General features: G+C 60.2%; 1 protein-coding gene across 1 annotated transcript; it reads left to right on the top strand.

The window, feature by feature from the left end:
• Positions 1-49: 49 nt before the first annotated feature.
• Positions 50-16005, top strand: CHLRE_04g225200v5 (uncharacterized protein). The gene is made up of 31 exons (XM_043061983.1): positions 50-219; positions 378-383; positions 496-548; positions 971-1027; positions 1572-2278; positions 2688-2812; positions 3195-3372; positions 3553-3588; positions 3755-3796; positions 4108-4161; positions 4408-4515; positions 4654-4744; positions 5062-5114; positions 5468-5542; positions 5964-6041; positions 6278-6448; positions 6616-6680; positions 6892-7027; positions 7343-7467; positions 7914-8019; positions 8484-8666; positions 9044-9123; positions 9678-9960; positions 10308-10400; positions 10656-11093; positions 11562-11664; positions 12051-12151; positions 12809-12880; positions 13817-13906; positions 14075-14119; positions 14462-16005. Exons 1-31 carry the CDS (start codon positions 206-208, stop codon positions 14498-14500), a joined length of 3807 nt encoding a protein of 1268 aa, XP_042925335.1. The 5' UTR covers positions 50-205; the 3' UTR covers positions 14501-16005.
• The last annotated feature ends 310 nt before the right edge of the window (positions 16006-16315 follow it).

Below are 16315 nucleotides of genomic sequence, written 5' to 3'. Positions count from 1 at the left end.
GCCTGTCAGACACCATGATTGAGTAACACTCCACTCAGCTTAAAGCACTCTCCACGCTAAGTTCTGTAATACGGTTCCTGCACCTCGCGTGTCGAAGGCGCAAGCTGCTGTCTAGTGGCAGCATCTGTATTACCATTGCAATTAAGTGCAAGCTTGGCGGACGGCTTTGCCTTTGGAGTTCGCGACAAACCGCTCTGGAGAGCACATGCTGGGCCGCAGGTAAGCCATGTATTAAAACATTAGCAGAACACTAATAAGTGCATTATGCAAAGCGGTACCCCGGCTGGTGAGGCCTCGCGAGTGGGCCGTGCAAGCTTCCGCCTTGGCTCTCACTACTACTTCATTATTCTTCTGATGCCTTCCATGCTTGTTAACAGGACCTGGTAGAGCCGTCTGCAGCCCACTGGTATAAATTGGTGCAAACGTTTCGTTCACTCGTGCCTTCACTCGGCTCGGACAGGCTTGGCACCTGCGCTCCTCACAACCTGCGCTCAGGGGCCAAGCCAAGAGGCGCTCCTGCCTGCACTCCTCACAGAGCTGGTGGAACAGTAAGCCTGCCGCACCGGCTGCAAACCCGGCTTGCAGGGCTGCTTGCCCTGTCCTTGCTTGCGGCGGGGGGGGGGGGGGAAGGGGGGGCACTCACCTGCGCTCCTCACCTGCGCTTCCTCACCTGCGCTCCTCAGAAGGCGGGCAACTCCCGCATCACGAGACCCCTACCTACCTCCCCTGCACCGCATACACAGCACGCACCATGCACACATGTGTGCAAACACACAGCAGGGGTGCACCGGGACGCACACCTGCGATAGTATAGGACTAGCGATACTACTCTGCAGTACTGTAGTTGCTCTGCTGCCTAGCGTATGCAGTGTATTTTGGAAACCCTCAAACGTAAAGGAAATGTATTACCTGTCTGTTGACCTGCTGTCGTTACTCACCCATTCTTGCATTGCGTCGGCTGTGTGCGCAGTGGGGTGCGGAGCCTCTGTGGCGCGGGGCCCGGCCTCCGTTGGCGCGCTGGACGCCGGTGCGTTTAGGGGGTGGGGAGGGGGCACGAGCCGGCATGTGCTGTAGAGCTCCTGCAATGGCTGGGGAGCAGGCGGGGCCTTCGGGGCCAAACCGTGGGCGCTTTGCTTGCCTGTGCCATTGCATGTGCCATTGCCCGAGCCATTGCCTGTGCCATTACCGCCGCCGCTGGTACACCATCTTATCATTGCCGACGTCTTTGTTGCTTGGTACACAGTAGCAGCAGCACGCAAGCGCGCATCAAGCAACCATCGCACACGCACCTACCCGCTACCCCAGTGTCCTACAGTGTCTCTCAGTTTCTTATTGGGAATGGTGCAGAACACCCCACCCACCCACCCGCCCACCCACCCGCCCACCCACCCGCGTACCCACCCACCCAACCCACCCACCCACCGTGCCCACCCACCCACCCACCCACCTACTCACCCACCCACCCACCTACTCACCCACCCACCCACCTACTCACCCACCCACCCACCCACCCACCCGCCCACCCACCGTGCCCACCACCCCACCCACCCGCCCACACCACCCGCACGCAGGCGAGCTGAGGGACGCCTCGCTGCCACCTACCGTGGTGCTGCACCAGGGAGTGGCGCAGGCAGGCGCACGTACCCACATAGCTACTGCTGCTTCAGCCGCTACAGCCGCTACAGCCGATACTGCCGTTACTGCCGCCGACACTGCCGCTCCTGGCGCCGCCGCAGCTGCCCCACCGGCAGGGGAAGCAGCTACTGCCGGAGCTACTGCGGGCTTGCAGCCGCAGGCAGTAGCGGCCATTGGCGGCGGCGGCGGCAGTAGCAGGAGCAAGGATGGCGGTGCCGGCTCTGGCACCGCCCCAGATACTGCTACAGCTGCTGCTGCTGCTAATGCGGAGGAGGGTCTCGGCGGCACGTGGCTCCTCGTGGATGTGCCGGCACGCGCCGCCGACCCCACCGCCGGCACCGCAGCCACAGCAGCCGACCCCGGAGAAGCGGCTGCTACTGCTACTGCTACTGCTGCAGCAGCAGCAGCAGCAATTACTTCTGATGCTGCTGCCGAGGCTGAGCCTGCTGTCATCGTGGGGGAGGTGGGCGTCGGAGACGCCGCCGCCCCTGCTACTGCCTCGGCCAGCAGTGCCGCTTCTGCTGCTGCTGCTGCTGCTACAGCCGAACCTGCTGAGGCCCCGCAGCCCCCCCAGCCGCGCATGGTGGACTGTGCGGTGTCGCTGCAGTTCCTGGTCGACTTCAGCGCCGGCCAGGTGCCGGAGGTGAGGGCGTGGGACAGCGTGGGAGGGACTGATGCGGGGCCATGTGTGTGTTTGTGGAAAGAAGGTGGGGGCTGGGGGCAAGATACCAGGCTCCAAATAAACTGGGGGCGGGGAGCGGGAGCGGGGGGGGGGGCGGGGGAGGGGTAGGGGGCAGGCGGGAGGTACCAGTAGGAGGAGCCAGGGGCCGGAGCGAGATAAGTGTGGGAGGCAGGCCCTGTGTCCTTGCTGCCTTGAGCGCTCACACACGCGGGCCCCCGAACCTCTCCCCGCGCGCCTCCGCCCCCATTCCCCCATCCCCCCATACCTGTGCTTCGCTCGTTTTAGCTTTGCTTGGTTTAGTTTGGGCTATTTATGAATTTACAACCCCCCCATTATCCAACCATCTTTGCAACTCCCCCCTCCCCCACAGGACATGCCCACGTGGAAGGTGGTCACGGACATTGTCGTACCCGCCACACGCGACCGCCGCTGCCGCTACGTGGAGCACATCGATAGCCGCCACGTGGGCCACTGCGACTACTTCATCAGCCACAGGTGGTTAGCGGTTGGGGCGGTTGGGACGGTTGGGCGGTTAGGGTGGTTAGGGCGGTTGGGGGTTATTGTTGTGTGGTTGGGTGGGTGGGGGTGCGTTAGGGTGGAGATGTAGAGAGCGTTAGAGAGCGGTGGGGTGGATGTCCCGAGGGCAGTTTCATAGGCTTACACGATGTTGCTGCTGATTTCCTCTGCTTGTGCGTCATGCATGTTTGCCTGAGGCCTCAGGCAACGTGTGCATACGAGTGCATGTATTGCGCCTGTGCGTGTGCCTGCCTGCCCTGTTACAAGTCTCAACCGAAGTCATTCCTGCTGCCCACCCGCTACTATACTGCCCACCTGCAACTGCCCACCTGCTACTGCCGACCTGCTACTGCCACGGCAGGTGGGCCACGCCCTTCAGCCACCTGGTGCGCTACGCCCGCAAGCACCTGGTGGAGCTGGGAGATGTGGTGCTGGTGCCGCCAGAGGCGGCAGTAGCAGCAGGCGGCGATGGGGGCGGCACTAGCGGCAGTAGCGGCAAGGAGTTCACGGTCCCAGAAGGCAAGCGGCGAGCTGACCAGGTATGAGGCTGGGTCAGAGATCACGAGGGGTTTGTGAGGTTTGCAATACCAGCTTCAGTTTAAGGTTTACGTGCCTTACGCCAAAGATGTGTTCGCGTGTGCGGTTTCTTTCAAGCGTTCACGTAAGCCCCACCGCATACCAACTTGGAACCCCCAAACCCCCCACTGCGCCGGCGCTAGGTGTTCGTGTGGTGCGACATCTTTGCAATCAACCAGGTACGCGAGTATGGGTGTGGGGCTGGATAGGCAAGTGTGGACTGTGGAGTGTGTGGGTGTGGGCGTGGCTGGGCGGGAGGGCAGGCTGCATGTGCAATTACACATCTGAGCAGCTGGCATTTTACACCCCCACACCCGCACCCTCCCCACACACACCTTGTCGCAGCATCCGAGTCAAGTGCAGGCAGACGACCTCGCCCAACTCAAGGTAATGACAGCGGGACGGTCGCGCAGCGCACGTGTGTCACGCCCCGCATGCCCCTGGACCTCACCGCGCACCTCCCACCCACACACGCACCCAGCTAGCCCCACGCGCACGGCAACACCCGCAAACCCACCATTCGTGCCCCCTGACTCCCATCTCTGACCTCATCCATTTCTGACTCCATCTCTAGCTCCATCTCTGACTCCATCTCTGACTCCATCTCTGACCCCATCCATCTGTGACTCCATCTCTGACTGGTCGCCACCGGCCACCTACCCGCCCGCCCGTCCACACCTGTCGCCTGCCCGCCTCAGGACTGTGTGGAGGCCAGTGCGCAGACGCTGCTGTGCCTGGACGACAAGGGACTGGTACGACGTTTGCACCTTCCGGAGGGGTCACCTGTTGTGGGCCGGGGCCGGGGCCGGGGCCGGGGCTGGGGCCGGGGCCGGGGCTGGGGCCAGGGCCGGGGCCGGGGCCGGGGCTGGGGCCGGGGCCAGGGCCGGGGCCAGGGCCGGGGCTGGGGCTGGGGCTGGGGCCGGGGGCAGGACCAGGGCCGTTGTGCTCTCAATAGCAAATTACATGCGGTTGTAACCGCCTCCCCCGCACTATTGCAGGTGCTGACTCGCATCTGGTGCTTGTACGAGATCTGGAACACCGTACTGGCGGGCGGGCCGCCCAAGCTTGCCGTACTGGGGTACGACGTCAATGAGGCCGCATTCAAGGTACGGTATGCCGTGCGCGTAATGATTGATTGTGGCGTGTGTTATGATACCCCACACTGCCTACGTACACTCCCGACGCACACACACACACACTTCCCTCCCTCTACCCCCGCCTCTACCCCCTCATCCCTGTAACAGGAGGTGTACATCACCCTGGATGTGGCTGAGGCTCAGGCCACGGTGGAGGCGGACCGGGTGCGCATCCTGGACGACATCGCCGCCAGCACAGGTGGGTGGGTGGGTGCAGCCACCCATGTGGGTCAGAACTGATGTGGGTCAGGGGAAAGAGGGATGGAGGGGGCAGGCGTCAGCCGCTGTGGGTCAGGGGATATTGGTCAGAGGAGGGAGGGAGGAGGCATGTCGATGTGGGTCAGGGGAGGGAGGGAGGAGGCGGGGTCTGCATCCTGGCAGGCGTAGCTGTCAGCACGGCGGGTGAGGGTACGGAGGATAGGGCGTGGGTGGGCACGCTGGGGCGAGGTATCCGGTATACCTGGCCCTCCGTACGTTCTCCAACGCGAACCCGCCGTCCACACACGAACCCGACAGGCCTTCAGGAGCTGAATCTAGTGCTCAAGGACGCGCTGGTGGCCAGCACACAGGTGGGTGGGTGCGCGTGCGCGTGCGCGTGCGCATGCGTAGCTGCTGCCCGCCGCAACATGCTGCTGCCATGTTGCTGCAGCTGCCCCTGCCCTCGGATCTTGGGTTACCGTACTGTAGGTTTGGGTTCTTCTACCAGGCGCCCCCTTCGCACTGCATATGGTTGGGCGACAATGCCTTCACTACTTGGACCTGTTCCTTTGAGCTCGGGCAAGTGCCTTCCCCCCCACGACCTCCATCCGCCGACCCCAGTTCCCCACTGCTTCCACCTTACAACCCCCCCAACCCCCATCCCCCACCCCCCATCCCCGATCCCCATCCCCCCCATCCCCACCCCGCCACCTGCCTGCTTCAGCACGAGGCCGAGTACGCCCAACGCGTGCTCATGCCGCGCATCCGGCGGCAGGAGGACGCCACCGTCGTCAACCAGGTGGGTGCGGATATACCGTAGACCGACAGCCTGATACAGCAGTAGTGCTAGTGCCGTGGAATGTAGCTAGGTCCGTATGGCAGTACGGCAGCTAGGTGGTGGGCTCCCGCCTGCTGGACGCTTTGAGTGCTCGAACGCGTGTGACTCTGCGTGTTGGCATGTGTAAGGACAGGCAACGGAGCGTCTGAATAGACCTGTGTGTGTGTGTGGTGTGTTCAAGAGCACAAGGAAAACATTGCGGTGTATGCGATGCAGCAAAGCGACGCTTTACGGATGGTGTGTGTGTATGTGTGTGTGTGTGCTTCACACAAACTGTTGTCGCCCCATTACTGTGTGCCGTGTTGCTGTTGCCTTGCATGACTTCTATGTGTTGCAACAACCCCCAAAACCACCACGCACCACCACCAACCACCAACCGCAGTACATCGTCAAGCACGTCCAAATGCTCAACAACGTGGGACGGCACGTGGAGTCGGCTCGCTACTCACAGCTGCTGAAGGTGAGTGAACGGTTAGTAAGAGCTGTGTGCACGTGTGCACGTGTGAGAGCGGGCGGGTGCACGTGTGGACACGCGCGTTAGGGGCTCGCCTGATGGCATGAGAGGCGCCACGCACCTCTAAGCAGCAGCAGCAGTGCAGTTCACTGCGTGCCTGCGCATTTTGCGTTTGCACACATTGTGTCGATCCCTTGCGTCCTCTCGTGCTTTACTATCTAATGCGCGCCTTACAAACGCAGGAACTGGGAGAGCAAATGGCCGCCATCTTCCGCAAACATCAGCAGCAGCTGGTGGACTCAAGCGGCAGGGAGACGACGGCGGCAGGAGCGGCAGGAGCGGCCGAGGTGGAGGAGGAGGCGGAGCCGGAGTGGCACTGGTCCCACTACCCACGAGATGCGGCGCTTCGGAAGGTGCGTGTCAGCGTGTGTGCAAACCGTGCAAACTGAATGCAGCTGTGTGCGTCTTTTCCGTGTATGCAAGATGTCGGCTGCTGAACGTGTTGCGTGTTTTGTGTGTATCGATAATCGTGAAACCTTGACTCCGCCGCCGCTCCGCCGCCGCCGCCGCTGCCCCGCAGATATTCGCGCGCGCCAAGGAGGCGGCGGGCGGTGGGCGATATGAAGAGGAGCTGGCCGCTTACAGGTGCGTGCGTGCGTGTGTACGTCCGTTCATGAGGAGAGCATACGCATAACACGCGCGCGCGCGCGTACGTGTGCTCACTCTCTTGCATACACGGTTAGGCACATTTCGCGTCCAACGCAAACGCTTTGCTGTGCATGCTAGTTGCTATGCAAGCCTGCTAGTCGTGTTGTTCCTGCCGTGCCTTGACCTCGCGCCATGCTGCTCCCCACAGGGAGGCGCTGGCGCAGGCGGAGGCGGCGGTGGAGGACAGCAGCAAAACGGCGGCGGCGGCGGCAGCGGCTCTGGACGCGGCGGGATGTCGACTGGCTGTGTCCACGTGTTTGAAGCGCCAGGGATACAACAGCCAGGTCCGTGCGTGCGTGTTTGGGACGTCGGTAGCGTAAAGAGATGTAGTTGCGGCGGCTCTGCCCCGGGACTGATGAAGAAAGGATTGGTTTGCCACGAGTCGTGTGTGCGTGTCGACGTGGCTGCATCACGGGTCTGACGTGACATGGGTCGATGATGGTTCCCATGCACCCGGCAAACCCCACGGGGTAAACCTCTCAAGCTAGCTAAGCTCATGCGTACTACGCCATTTTGTGTGGGCGTGAGTTTGCACATGTTTGTTTGTGCTGCCCTCCTTTCCCTCCTCCTTCCTTCCCGCCCTCAATCCCTCCCTGCAGGCTGCAGAGGGGGTTGAGGCAGCTCTGGCGCCCTTCGAGGCGCACGCACCCGGCGGCGTGACAGGCCTGTCGTACGCCTCCGCGGCACACGCGGTGGCGTTGCTGCTGGACAACAACTGGGAGAAGTGGGTGGTGCGCGGTCGGGCAGCGCGTGTGTGTGTGTGTGTGTGTGTGTGTGTGTGTGTGTGTGTGTGTGTGCGTGTGTGTGTTTGTGAGTGTGTGTGACTACGGTTTCCACGGTTATTCTGCCAGATCACGTGAATCGTGTATCTGGTATAACCAACGACAGGGCTCTCAAACGAGGGCTGCCGTGACCTGGCGTTTCCCCGGCAGAGCGCAAACAGCTCTGGAGTCCACAGGGTAACGCACTCCGACCCTTCACCGCGCCAGTAACCCTTGCGGAATTACTACCGGTGTAACAACCTCAGACCCAGCGGGTGTTGGAACAGTGGGGCACATATTGCGTGATGTACTAGTTTGCGGTATGTACAGCGTGTTGGCTGCGCACTTGCAATCCGTCACTTGCTGCTGCCCCTGCCCCTGCCCCTGCCCCCACGCCCTGCCCCTGCAGGAAGGACCGCATTGCTCAGCTGCTGCTGGCCGCGTACGACATCCAGGCGGCGCAGCTAGGAGCCGCACACGCCGCCACACTCGCCACACTGGAGGCCCGGGCCAAGGTGGGTGGGCACGGTGGGTGGGTACGGGTGTAGGTCTGGGTGTGGGTGGGTAGGGGTGGGGGTTGGGGGGGACTGCCGTTGTGTGTGTGTGGGGGGGGGGGGGAGTGTGGAGAGTGTGGGTGTGAGTGGGTACGGGAGGGGTGGTAGGGGACGAACACGCACCCACATGCTGACATGCATCAACTGCATGCGTCACGCGTTCGCTGCAGCACGAACATGTGTTGCCCCATTTCATGCTCCATTCCACCCCTCGTCCAAATCAACCATGCATGGAATCCCTTCCCCAACGCGCACGGACGCCCCTTTCTCCCTCCCTCCCGTGGTCCAACAACCACGCGCGCGCACAGACACACACACACACACACACACACACACCATTCCCCCCTCACGTCGTAAACGTAGTGGGTGTAATCCCCCCCCCCACACACACACACACACGCACATCCACCCCGCATCACCCTCAGGCGGCCATGTTCGGCGGTGACGTGGCCCGAGCCCTGGAGCTCAACCACCAGCTGTGCCTGGGGCTGTCATCAGGAGGCGGAGGAGGAGGAGGAGGGGGCGGGGGCGGCCTGGACCTGACCACAGCGGAGGAGGGGCCAGCCACACACGCGGCGGTTGCCAAGCTGAGCATTGCTGCGCTGGACGTGAGTGGGCAGTACTGTATGTGTGTGGGTGGGGTGGGGTGGGGGGTGGGGTGGGGTAGGGTGGGGTGGGGGGGTGGCTGTGTTAAGAAGTGGAGGCCGCCCAGACGGCGTTTGAGTTACCTATGGTACCTGCCAAATACCGTTTGGCTATGTATGTATATGAAGTGCACGCGAGCGTATGTGAGCATACCGATGGAATGAAATGCCCCTCCCAAAAGCATGCATGCACGAGTAAATGTGCCACCCCTCCAAGCCCTTTTTTAGGAAAGGGTGAAACCCACTCTGCATGGCAGCCCCCTTTCCCGTGTGCTTGATTGGGTTGCGGTACTCGCAAATAATGCCCCTTTTAACACGCACTTCCTCTCGCTCACACACAGGCCTGGCGCACCTACCTCACATTCCTGGTCATGCCGCAATACGGCGGCGGGCGAGATGAGGGGGTGGTGCGGGCATGCAGGTGCGGGCGGGCGCGCGTGCGTGTTATTGTGCATCTATCGCTGACCGCATCTGTGGGACCGTACATGTGTGTTGGCTGGGTCAGCGCCTTGGCGGGGGTCATGTAACAGCGAGGCGACGCTCTCGACTGCGCTTTGCATGTGCAAACACGTTTCGTCTAATCATGATTGTAATACATACACACACACACACACACACACACACACACACACACACATACACACACACACAATGGTGGGTATAGGTAAGTAACTCCGTCACGTCATTGGGCGGGCTTTCGTTTCGTTTTTTCACACACACACACACACACACACACACACACACACACACACACACACACACACACACACACACACACACACACACACACACACACACACACACACACACACACACAGTCTTTGCGCAACGTTTCCTTGTGCTCTTTAACACACACACACACACATACACGCACACACACACACACACACACACGGCCGCACGCACGATCAAACACAAACACAAACTCTCACATTTGCGCTCTCGCTCGCTCTGTGTAACTACACGTGCGTGCAGGCTCCTCCTCCCGCCGCGGCGACGACAGCAGATCCGTATGGCCCGGCAGGCGGTGGCGCAGGGGCCGGGCAGCGAATATCTGGAACAGGGCCAGAAGCTACTGCAGATGCTCAGCACTCTAGAGGAGGAGGCAGCAGCTTCTAGTGCTGCTACTGCTGCTACTGCCGCCGCTGGTGGTGCTACAGCCGAGCCGGCGGCGCTGCTGGACCCTGATGACACGCGGCTGGACTGCGGCATACACTTGCCGGAGCTCACGACTTGGGCCAACGCACTGGCGGGACAGGTGGGTGAGGGGCGGGCGGGCGGCGGGGCTGATGGTGTGCATTATACAAACAACAAATGGTGTGCGTGTGTGGGGGGGGGGCATACACCCTGCGACGATGTCTTCGACGTGTTCCCCCTGTACACCCGCTACTTCCCAATATTATCTTACGGCCCATCCCTCCTCCGTCCACGCCTCTCGGCGCTCTTCATGCGCGCCACGTTCTGAACTCCAACCCTCCCGCCACCCTCTTCCGTGCATCTGCAACACACGAGCGAGCGAGCGACACACAACTTGCACAAACAGCTATCGTTGTATCATACTCTCACCTCGTGCATTTCAAACACACGTGCACACGCTCGTCACAGGGCGACGGAGAGGCGGCTGTGCGAATGCATTGGCGCATCGCGGACGTGCTACGGCAGACTGAGTATAGCAGCATGGCGTACGGCGCGACCAAGGTGTGTACGGCAGTGCGACCGTTACGGCAACTGCGGCTTGTGCGGCACTGGGCTAGGGTTTAAAGAGGTGCTGTGAAGGCGGGTTGTCCACATGCTTGTCATCGCTCGCGTATGTACGCCATACACATCTCACACACCACACGCACCCGCCGCCTGCCTCCCGCATGTATGTCCTTCACGACCCTTAATATTTCTCGGTGATGGCAGTTACGGTAGTACGGCGATCCCAACTGAACTGTACGGCATGCCATGCAGCTGAGCCTGGTTGAGGCGTACGAGCAAGGAGCGATCCTGGACACTACCATGCCCGGAGCCGCCAACCTCGCACGCGCCATGCTTGCGAAGCGGGACAACCCAACCGCCGCCGCCGCCACGACGGCCGAGCCCGCCGCCGCCACCGCCAGTGCTGCTGGCGGGTCCGGTTCTCAGGCCGCTGCTGCTGCGAGTGGTGCTGGTGCTGGTGCTGGTGCGGCAAGTGGCGGCGGCGCAAGTAGTGGCGGCGCCGCCGCCGCTGGCGCGGCAGCAGGCACGGCGGCGGCGGCTGGTACGACCACTGCGGCTGGTACGACCACTGCGGCTGGTACGGTGGCGCCGTACGACGGGCCTAGCTACATGCAGCTGGTGAAGGAGCTGACGAGCTGGAGTGAGGACATTAGCAAAACAGGAGAGCCCGACTACGAGCGATTCGTGCAGGTGCAGCAGGGGCAAGAGGGCGCGCGCGTCGGGAGTATGGGGTGTTGCACGTTTCTACCACTCTGCGGTCGCTCTGCTGTCAATCCACCACCCATATACGTGTCCTTGCAACGCATTCTGAACCTCTCCCAAGTATTCTCGCAAGCATTTGGCTTCACTTGTCTTGTCATGTTCTCTTATGTCTCTTGTGTTTCTTGTTCTGGATTATTCAAATCAAACGCCATTTCGTGGGCTAATCATGATTGTAACACACACACACACACACACACACACACACACACACACACACACACACACACACACACACACACACACACACACACACACACACACGCACACACACACACACACACACACACACAAACAAACACACACACACACACAAACACACACACACACACAAACACACACACACACGCGTACACACACCAACCCTACATGTACGCACACACACACACACACACACAGATCCAGCGTCAGATGTGGGCCTGTCTGGCTGCGACGCATGGCATCCACAGCTCTCAGGCGGTGCAGGCCCGGGCGTCCCTGGCACACGCCATTGACCGCACAGGTAGGTAGCTGTGTGCGCGGATGGTTGGTTGGTTGGGTGGGTGGGTGGGTGGGTGGGTGGGGTTGGAGTGTGTGTATGGGGGGGGTTGCGTAAGCACAAGGAAACGTGCACGGTATGTACACGTGTACCTGCTATGTGTAAGGGCGTGTTTGGTGTTTGGTGTTTTCCCCGGTCTCAGCAGTGACAAACACAAGGCGCTAGGGGTGCAGGGCGCAGGGGAGCGCACAGGAGAGGAAGTTGGAGGGCAGGGAGCCGCGACTAGGTGGTGGTTGGGAGTGCCGGTGGCGGTTGGAGGTGGGGCACCCCCTTCGCATGCATGCGACAACGAATAATGGCGGCACAACCTGAGTGACACGCGTGCGATCACAAATTATCGACGTGGACAGGCCGCAGGGAGGAGGCAGTGGCGGAGATGCGAGCCACCCTGGCGGACCACGAGCAAATGCTGGGCGGCAAGGACCCGCTTATGGTTCACACGCTGACTCAGGTGAGCGCGAGCTGGAGCCGTCGGGAGGAACGGGAGGAAGGGAAGAGACAGGGAAAAGGAGGGGTAAAACACAGGCGCGTGGTTGTAGACACGCAAACAGGGGATGGGAGGGAGGTGCTGGCCGGAATAGATGAGACCATGCTGCACGTGCTGACTCGCGGGGTAAGGGTCCAGGTAGTAGTACGCAGGAGCGCTACGGCTGCAACCAAGGGGAGGGGTGCAAGAGTAATGCTACGGTAGTAAGCAAGAGCTGCGACCAACTGCCGGGAGGGAAGCATAGCGCAACAAGGAAAGAAGAGATGGGAAACACACACACACACACACACACACACACACACACACACACACACACACACACACACACACACACACACACACACACACACACACACACACACAGAGGAACACACAGTGCTGCCACTCACAGCTTGTAACTGACATGCCTGCCTACACACACGCGCACACTGTACACACACTGTGCCCACGGCTCAACGCACCCCCACACCAGCTTGTCAAGCCTGAGCGGCCATGTGTCTTTTGGCTTACTGGGCAAGGTAAACACGCCTCCCATCCCACCGCTCGTTTTCGTTGGTTTTGGTTTAGTTTGGGCTGGTATTTACAACCACCCCCAAACATGCACACGCCCCCCCCCCCCAGCTGGCGAACATGCTGGAGGACCGTGCAGAGGGCGAGGCGCTGCACCGCCGCGCTGTGGCCCTGGTGGAGAAGGTGGGAGGGAGGGAGGGAGGGAGGGAGGGAGGGAGGGAGGGAGGGAGGGAGGGAGGGAGGGAGGGAGGGAGGGAGGGAGGGAGGGAGGGAGGGAGGGAGGGAGGGAGGGAGGGAGGGATGGCACACACGTCGCCCAACAACACCATCTCAGCACCATGCCGGCTTCACCGCCACCACGCGAGCGGGGGACCAGGGGGGGGGGCGCGGAGGAAGAGCGCCACCTCCGCCACGAAGAACCAGCCACGGCTCCGGAGACCAAGGACACCCATTTGGCCCTATTCTCGCTCCGCTTTGCTATGCTCAAACTGGGTTAAGCGGTAGTCACCCACAACCACACACCCACAAATCCACAAACCCACACACACACACACACACACACACACACACACACACACACACACACACACACACACACACACACACACGCACGCACGCACGAACACACACACACACACACACACACACACGCACGCACGAACACACACACACACACACACACACACACACACACACACACACACACACACACACACACACACACACACACACACTGCCGCCCTGTGCTCTGTTGTTTTCTTATTCGCTCGTAGGTGAGAATTTCATCGAGGATTGGGCGGGAGCTTGGACTTAGCGGCCAGGAGTAGCGACGAGGCGCTAGGAATCGTAGGAGTGCCTGGGCCTCACGGTACCGTGAGCACATGCATGGGTTTGCACCCTTGAGAGCGTGTGGACACTAATCCCCCCTCGAGGTTAGAGTAGCGGGGGTTGCGCGATTTCCGGTTGGTAAGACTGGCGGCTCACCGCAGCAGGTATGCGAGGTAACTACAGGTAACATCCGTAAACCGTCGCTTTGCTACATCGCATACACTGTCTTTGCGCAACGTTTTCCTTGTGCTCTTTAACACACACACGCGCGCGCGCGTGTGTAACACACAGGTGCTTGGGCCAAACCATCAGGAGGTGGGGTCGGCATTGCAAGGCTTGGGTGGATACATCATGAGTGGTGACAACATGGATCGATTCAAGGTGAGAATGAATAACTTCAAGCAAGGCAGTATCGTGGAGTGGGGGCTTGTTGTGCATGCTGGGACTTTGGGGGCAGTGGTCTTCGGGCAAGAGATGGCTATCATCTTGACAGGATATGGAGTATGCATTGCGTGAGTCGCAAACAATGACCGCCTCCCAAACGTGCAGGAGGGCCAGGCGCTGATGACGAAGGGATCGGAGATTGTGAACAAGGTGAGTGCAGGAGCCTCGTGACCTCGCATGTGATCATCATACATACTGTACCAATACAAAGTGCTGCGTAGTGTTGTGTGTGTGGTGCACCTCTGCGGCTGGTTGGGTAGATGTCTTGTATGGGTGTGGGGGCGAGGGCCGTGCAAGCTAACAGCCTGACTCACTGTTGGGTGGACGCACCCGTATGATATACACTCCAAATGTGCCCTTTGGCGGTGTTATATGTAGGTGTCAAACACATGAGACGCCTGCCCCTGCACATGAATTCTCAAGAGCTAGCAAACTTACTGAGCCACAATGCTGACACACCGCTGTCCTCGATTCCCCCCCTTCCTGAAACAGTTTATGGAGGAGCAGAACGCCAAGAGCAAAGCCTTCTAAGGCTTCACCAAATCCGTTCTCGAGAGCAGGGCTGGCTGATGACTGAGGACACTGCATTACACTAGGGTGAGGACACCTTCAGCACCAACACATTATGGATGCAGTCACGAGTATTTGAAGCAGCATGGGTGATCAGACATGGTACAGTATGGCAGTGCATGGTACAGTGTGTGGTGGTTGGTTGAATTCCTAGTACAAGCAAGTGCAGAGGGTGGCGAGAAGCATACGGTAGTCCCAAGTGTGATGGCTAGAATTTTGGCCCCAAATCCCACAATGTGTGTCAGGGCAAGAGTTGCAGTGCGGACAGATGGTTACTTCCACAGTAGTTGCGCTGGCTGGCTCACAGAGTTTTCTGGTGCACAATTCTGGTGGGGACTGTGGGGTGGGTGGAGGTTGGATGACCCGCTGCCGCTGGTGACCGCCCTAACCACGTTCTCGCCCACGGCATTCAGGGGCCCAAAATGCCTAGTTTTAACGGTTTTTTTGGGGGGGGGAGGGCTCCGTCCCCCTTCAACTCCCCCAGGAAGGGGCAATTGGCGAGATTAGGGGACCATACACAGGACTGTACGCCCGGTGTACCTGGTTTTGAGTCTGGTGCTGTAGACCGCGCTTCATGCGCCGACATGGTTTGCTGCGCGGTTGTGGGGCTCTGGCGGGCTTCGGCTTGTCTTCAACTTATGCCGGTGTAGCAGCTTAGACACGCTTTTTGCGCAGAAACAATGCACGGTTTGGTGAAGGTCGACAGCCTGCGTCACAGTGATCACTGTGCCACAATAAGTTTTGGGGTGAACAAAGTGGCACCAGCGTCAAATAATATAATGAAGCCTTTTCTGGAACTCGGTCGTTGACGCAGCCCCTGCCTTCATAAGGAACCTGCACTGCCGGTGACCAAGCAGGCAGAAACTGGCAGATGGGCATGCCAAATCCTGGACACGTGCTACGTGGCTGTTGTGCTGGTCACTGTTGAGCTGGTGCTACATGCAAGCGCCTGTGGCAGTGTAAACTGTCAACATACGTATGATAACTTGGAAAGATCTCGGTCTGGGTGTGCTGCTTTTCGGTCGGCGGGGCAAGGCACGTGGGGAACTTGGTCGCAAAGGGTCGCAAGACAGGTGCGGATGTGGCAGGGCTCCTATCTTAATGTCTCCAGACATTAATTGGCCTTTTTGGCCGTTTCCTAGACATTCCTCCCGGGGGCTAATGTCTGGGTTGAGATTTTGTTGGCCCGGGTTTGGGGCAGGTTTTGTCCCAATTCCTATGGAGAAGCCCCCAAACCGCCATGTGCCCAGACAAAAGACAGCGGCCACCGGGCCGTTTTTGTCTGGAGCTAGACATTACCCCACAAACAAGATAAGACCCCTGGGATGTGGGGTCTCGGCTTGGGTCTCGGTGGGATGTGGGTGGGGTCTCGCGCCGGCTCACACTCTTCACACTCTTGCACAGGCTGTGTTCTAGGGCCCGATGTAGAGACATGGCGGCTAGGCCACGGAAAAGAACATCAGAACTGTCACACGGCATGTAGGGGCGTCCTAGGGCATACATCTCCCACGGCGGGCATCTCAGGAGGGCTCTGAACAGGCCCGAATCAGAAGCAGCCATTCATATGACACCATGCAGCAAGCTTTCGGGTGCAGATGCTCAGTCCTGGTGAGCACGACTTTGTTAGCCAATCAACCGCTGCATGTCCGGCGCGGAACGCTCTGAGCCCCGTACCCAAAGGCATAACGTATGTTACAGAGCAATAATGGGGTGTTAATGTGTGTAGGCTGAGTCGGCATGTAGGGATTTCGTGCGGTCGCGGCCGAGTCCGACCGG

The sequence above is a fragment of the Chlamydomonas reinhardtii genome, chromosome 4 (assembly GCF_000002595.2).
Source record: "Chlamydomonas reinhardtii strain CC-503 cw92 mt+ chromosome 4, whole genome shotgun sequence".
NCBI lineage: Eukaryota > Viridiplantae > Chlorophyta > Chlorophyceae > Chlamydomonadales > Chlamydomonadaceae > Chlamydomonas > Chlamydomonas reinhardtii.
Note: the sequence above shows the minus strand (reverse complement) of the source record. Positions and strands in the feature narration are given on the sequence as shown.

Excerpts from the sequence above, each read along its gene's own strand:
- CHLRE_04g225200v5 (XM_043061983.1), top strand. Across the intron at positions 2,813-3,194 it reads GACTACTTCATCAGCCACAG|GTGGGCCACGCCCTTCAGCC; the intron begins GTGGTTAGCGGT and ends CTGCCACGGCAG. Across the intron at positions 13,907-14,074 it reads ACAACATGGATCGATTCAAG|GAGGGCCAGGCGCTGATGAC; the intron begins GTGAGAATGAAT and ends CCAAACGTGCAG.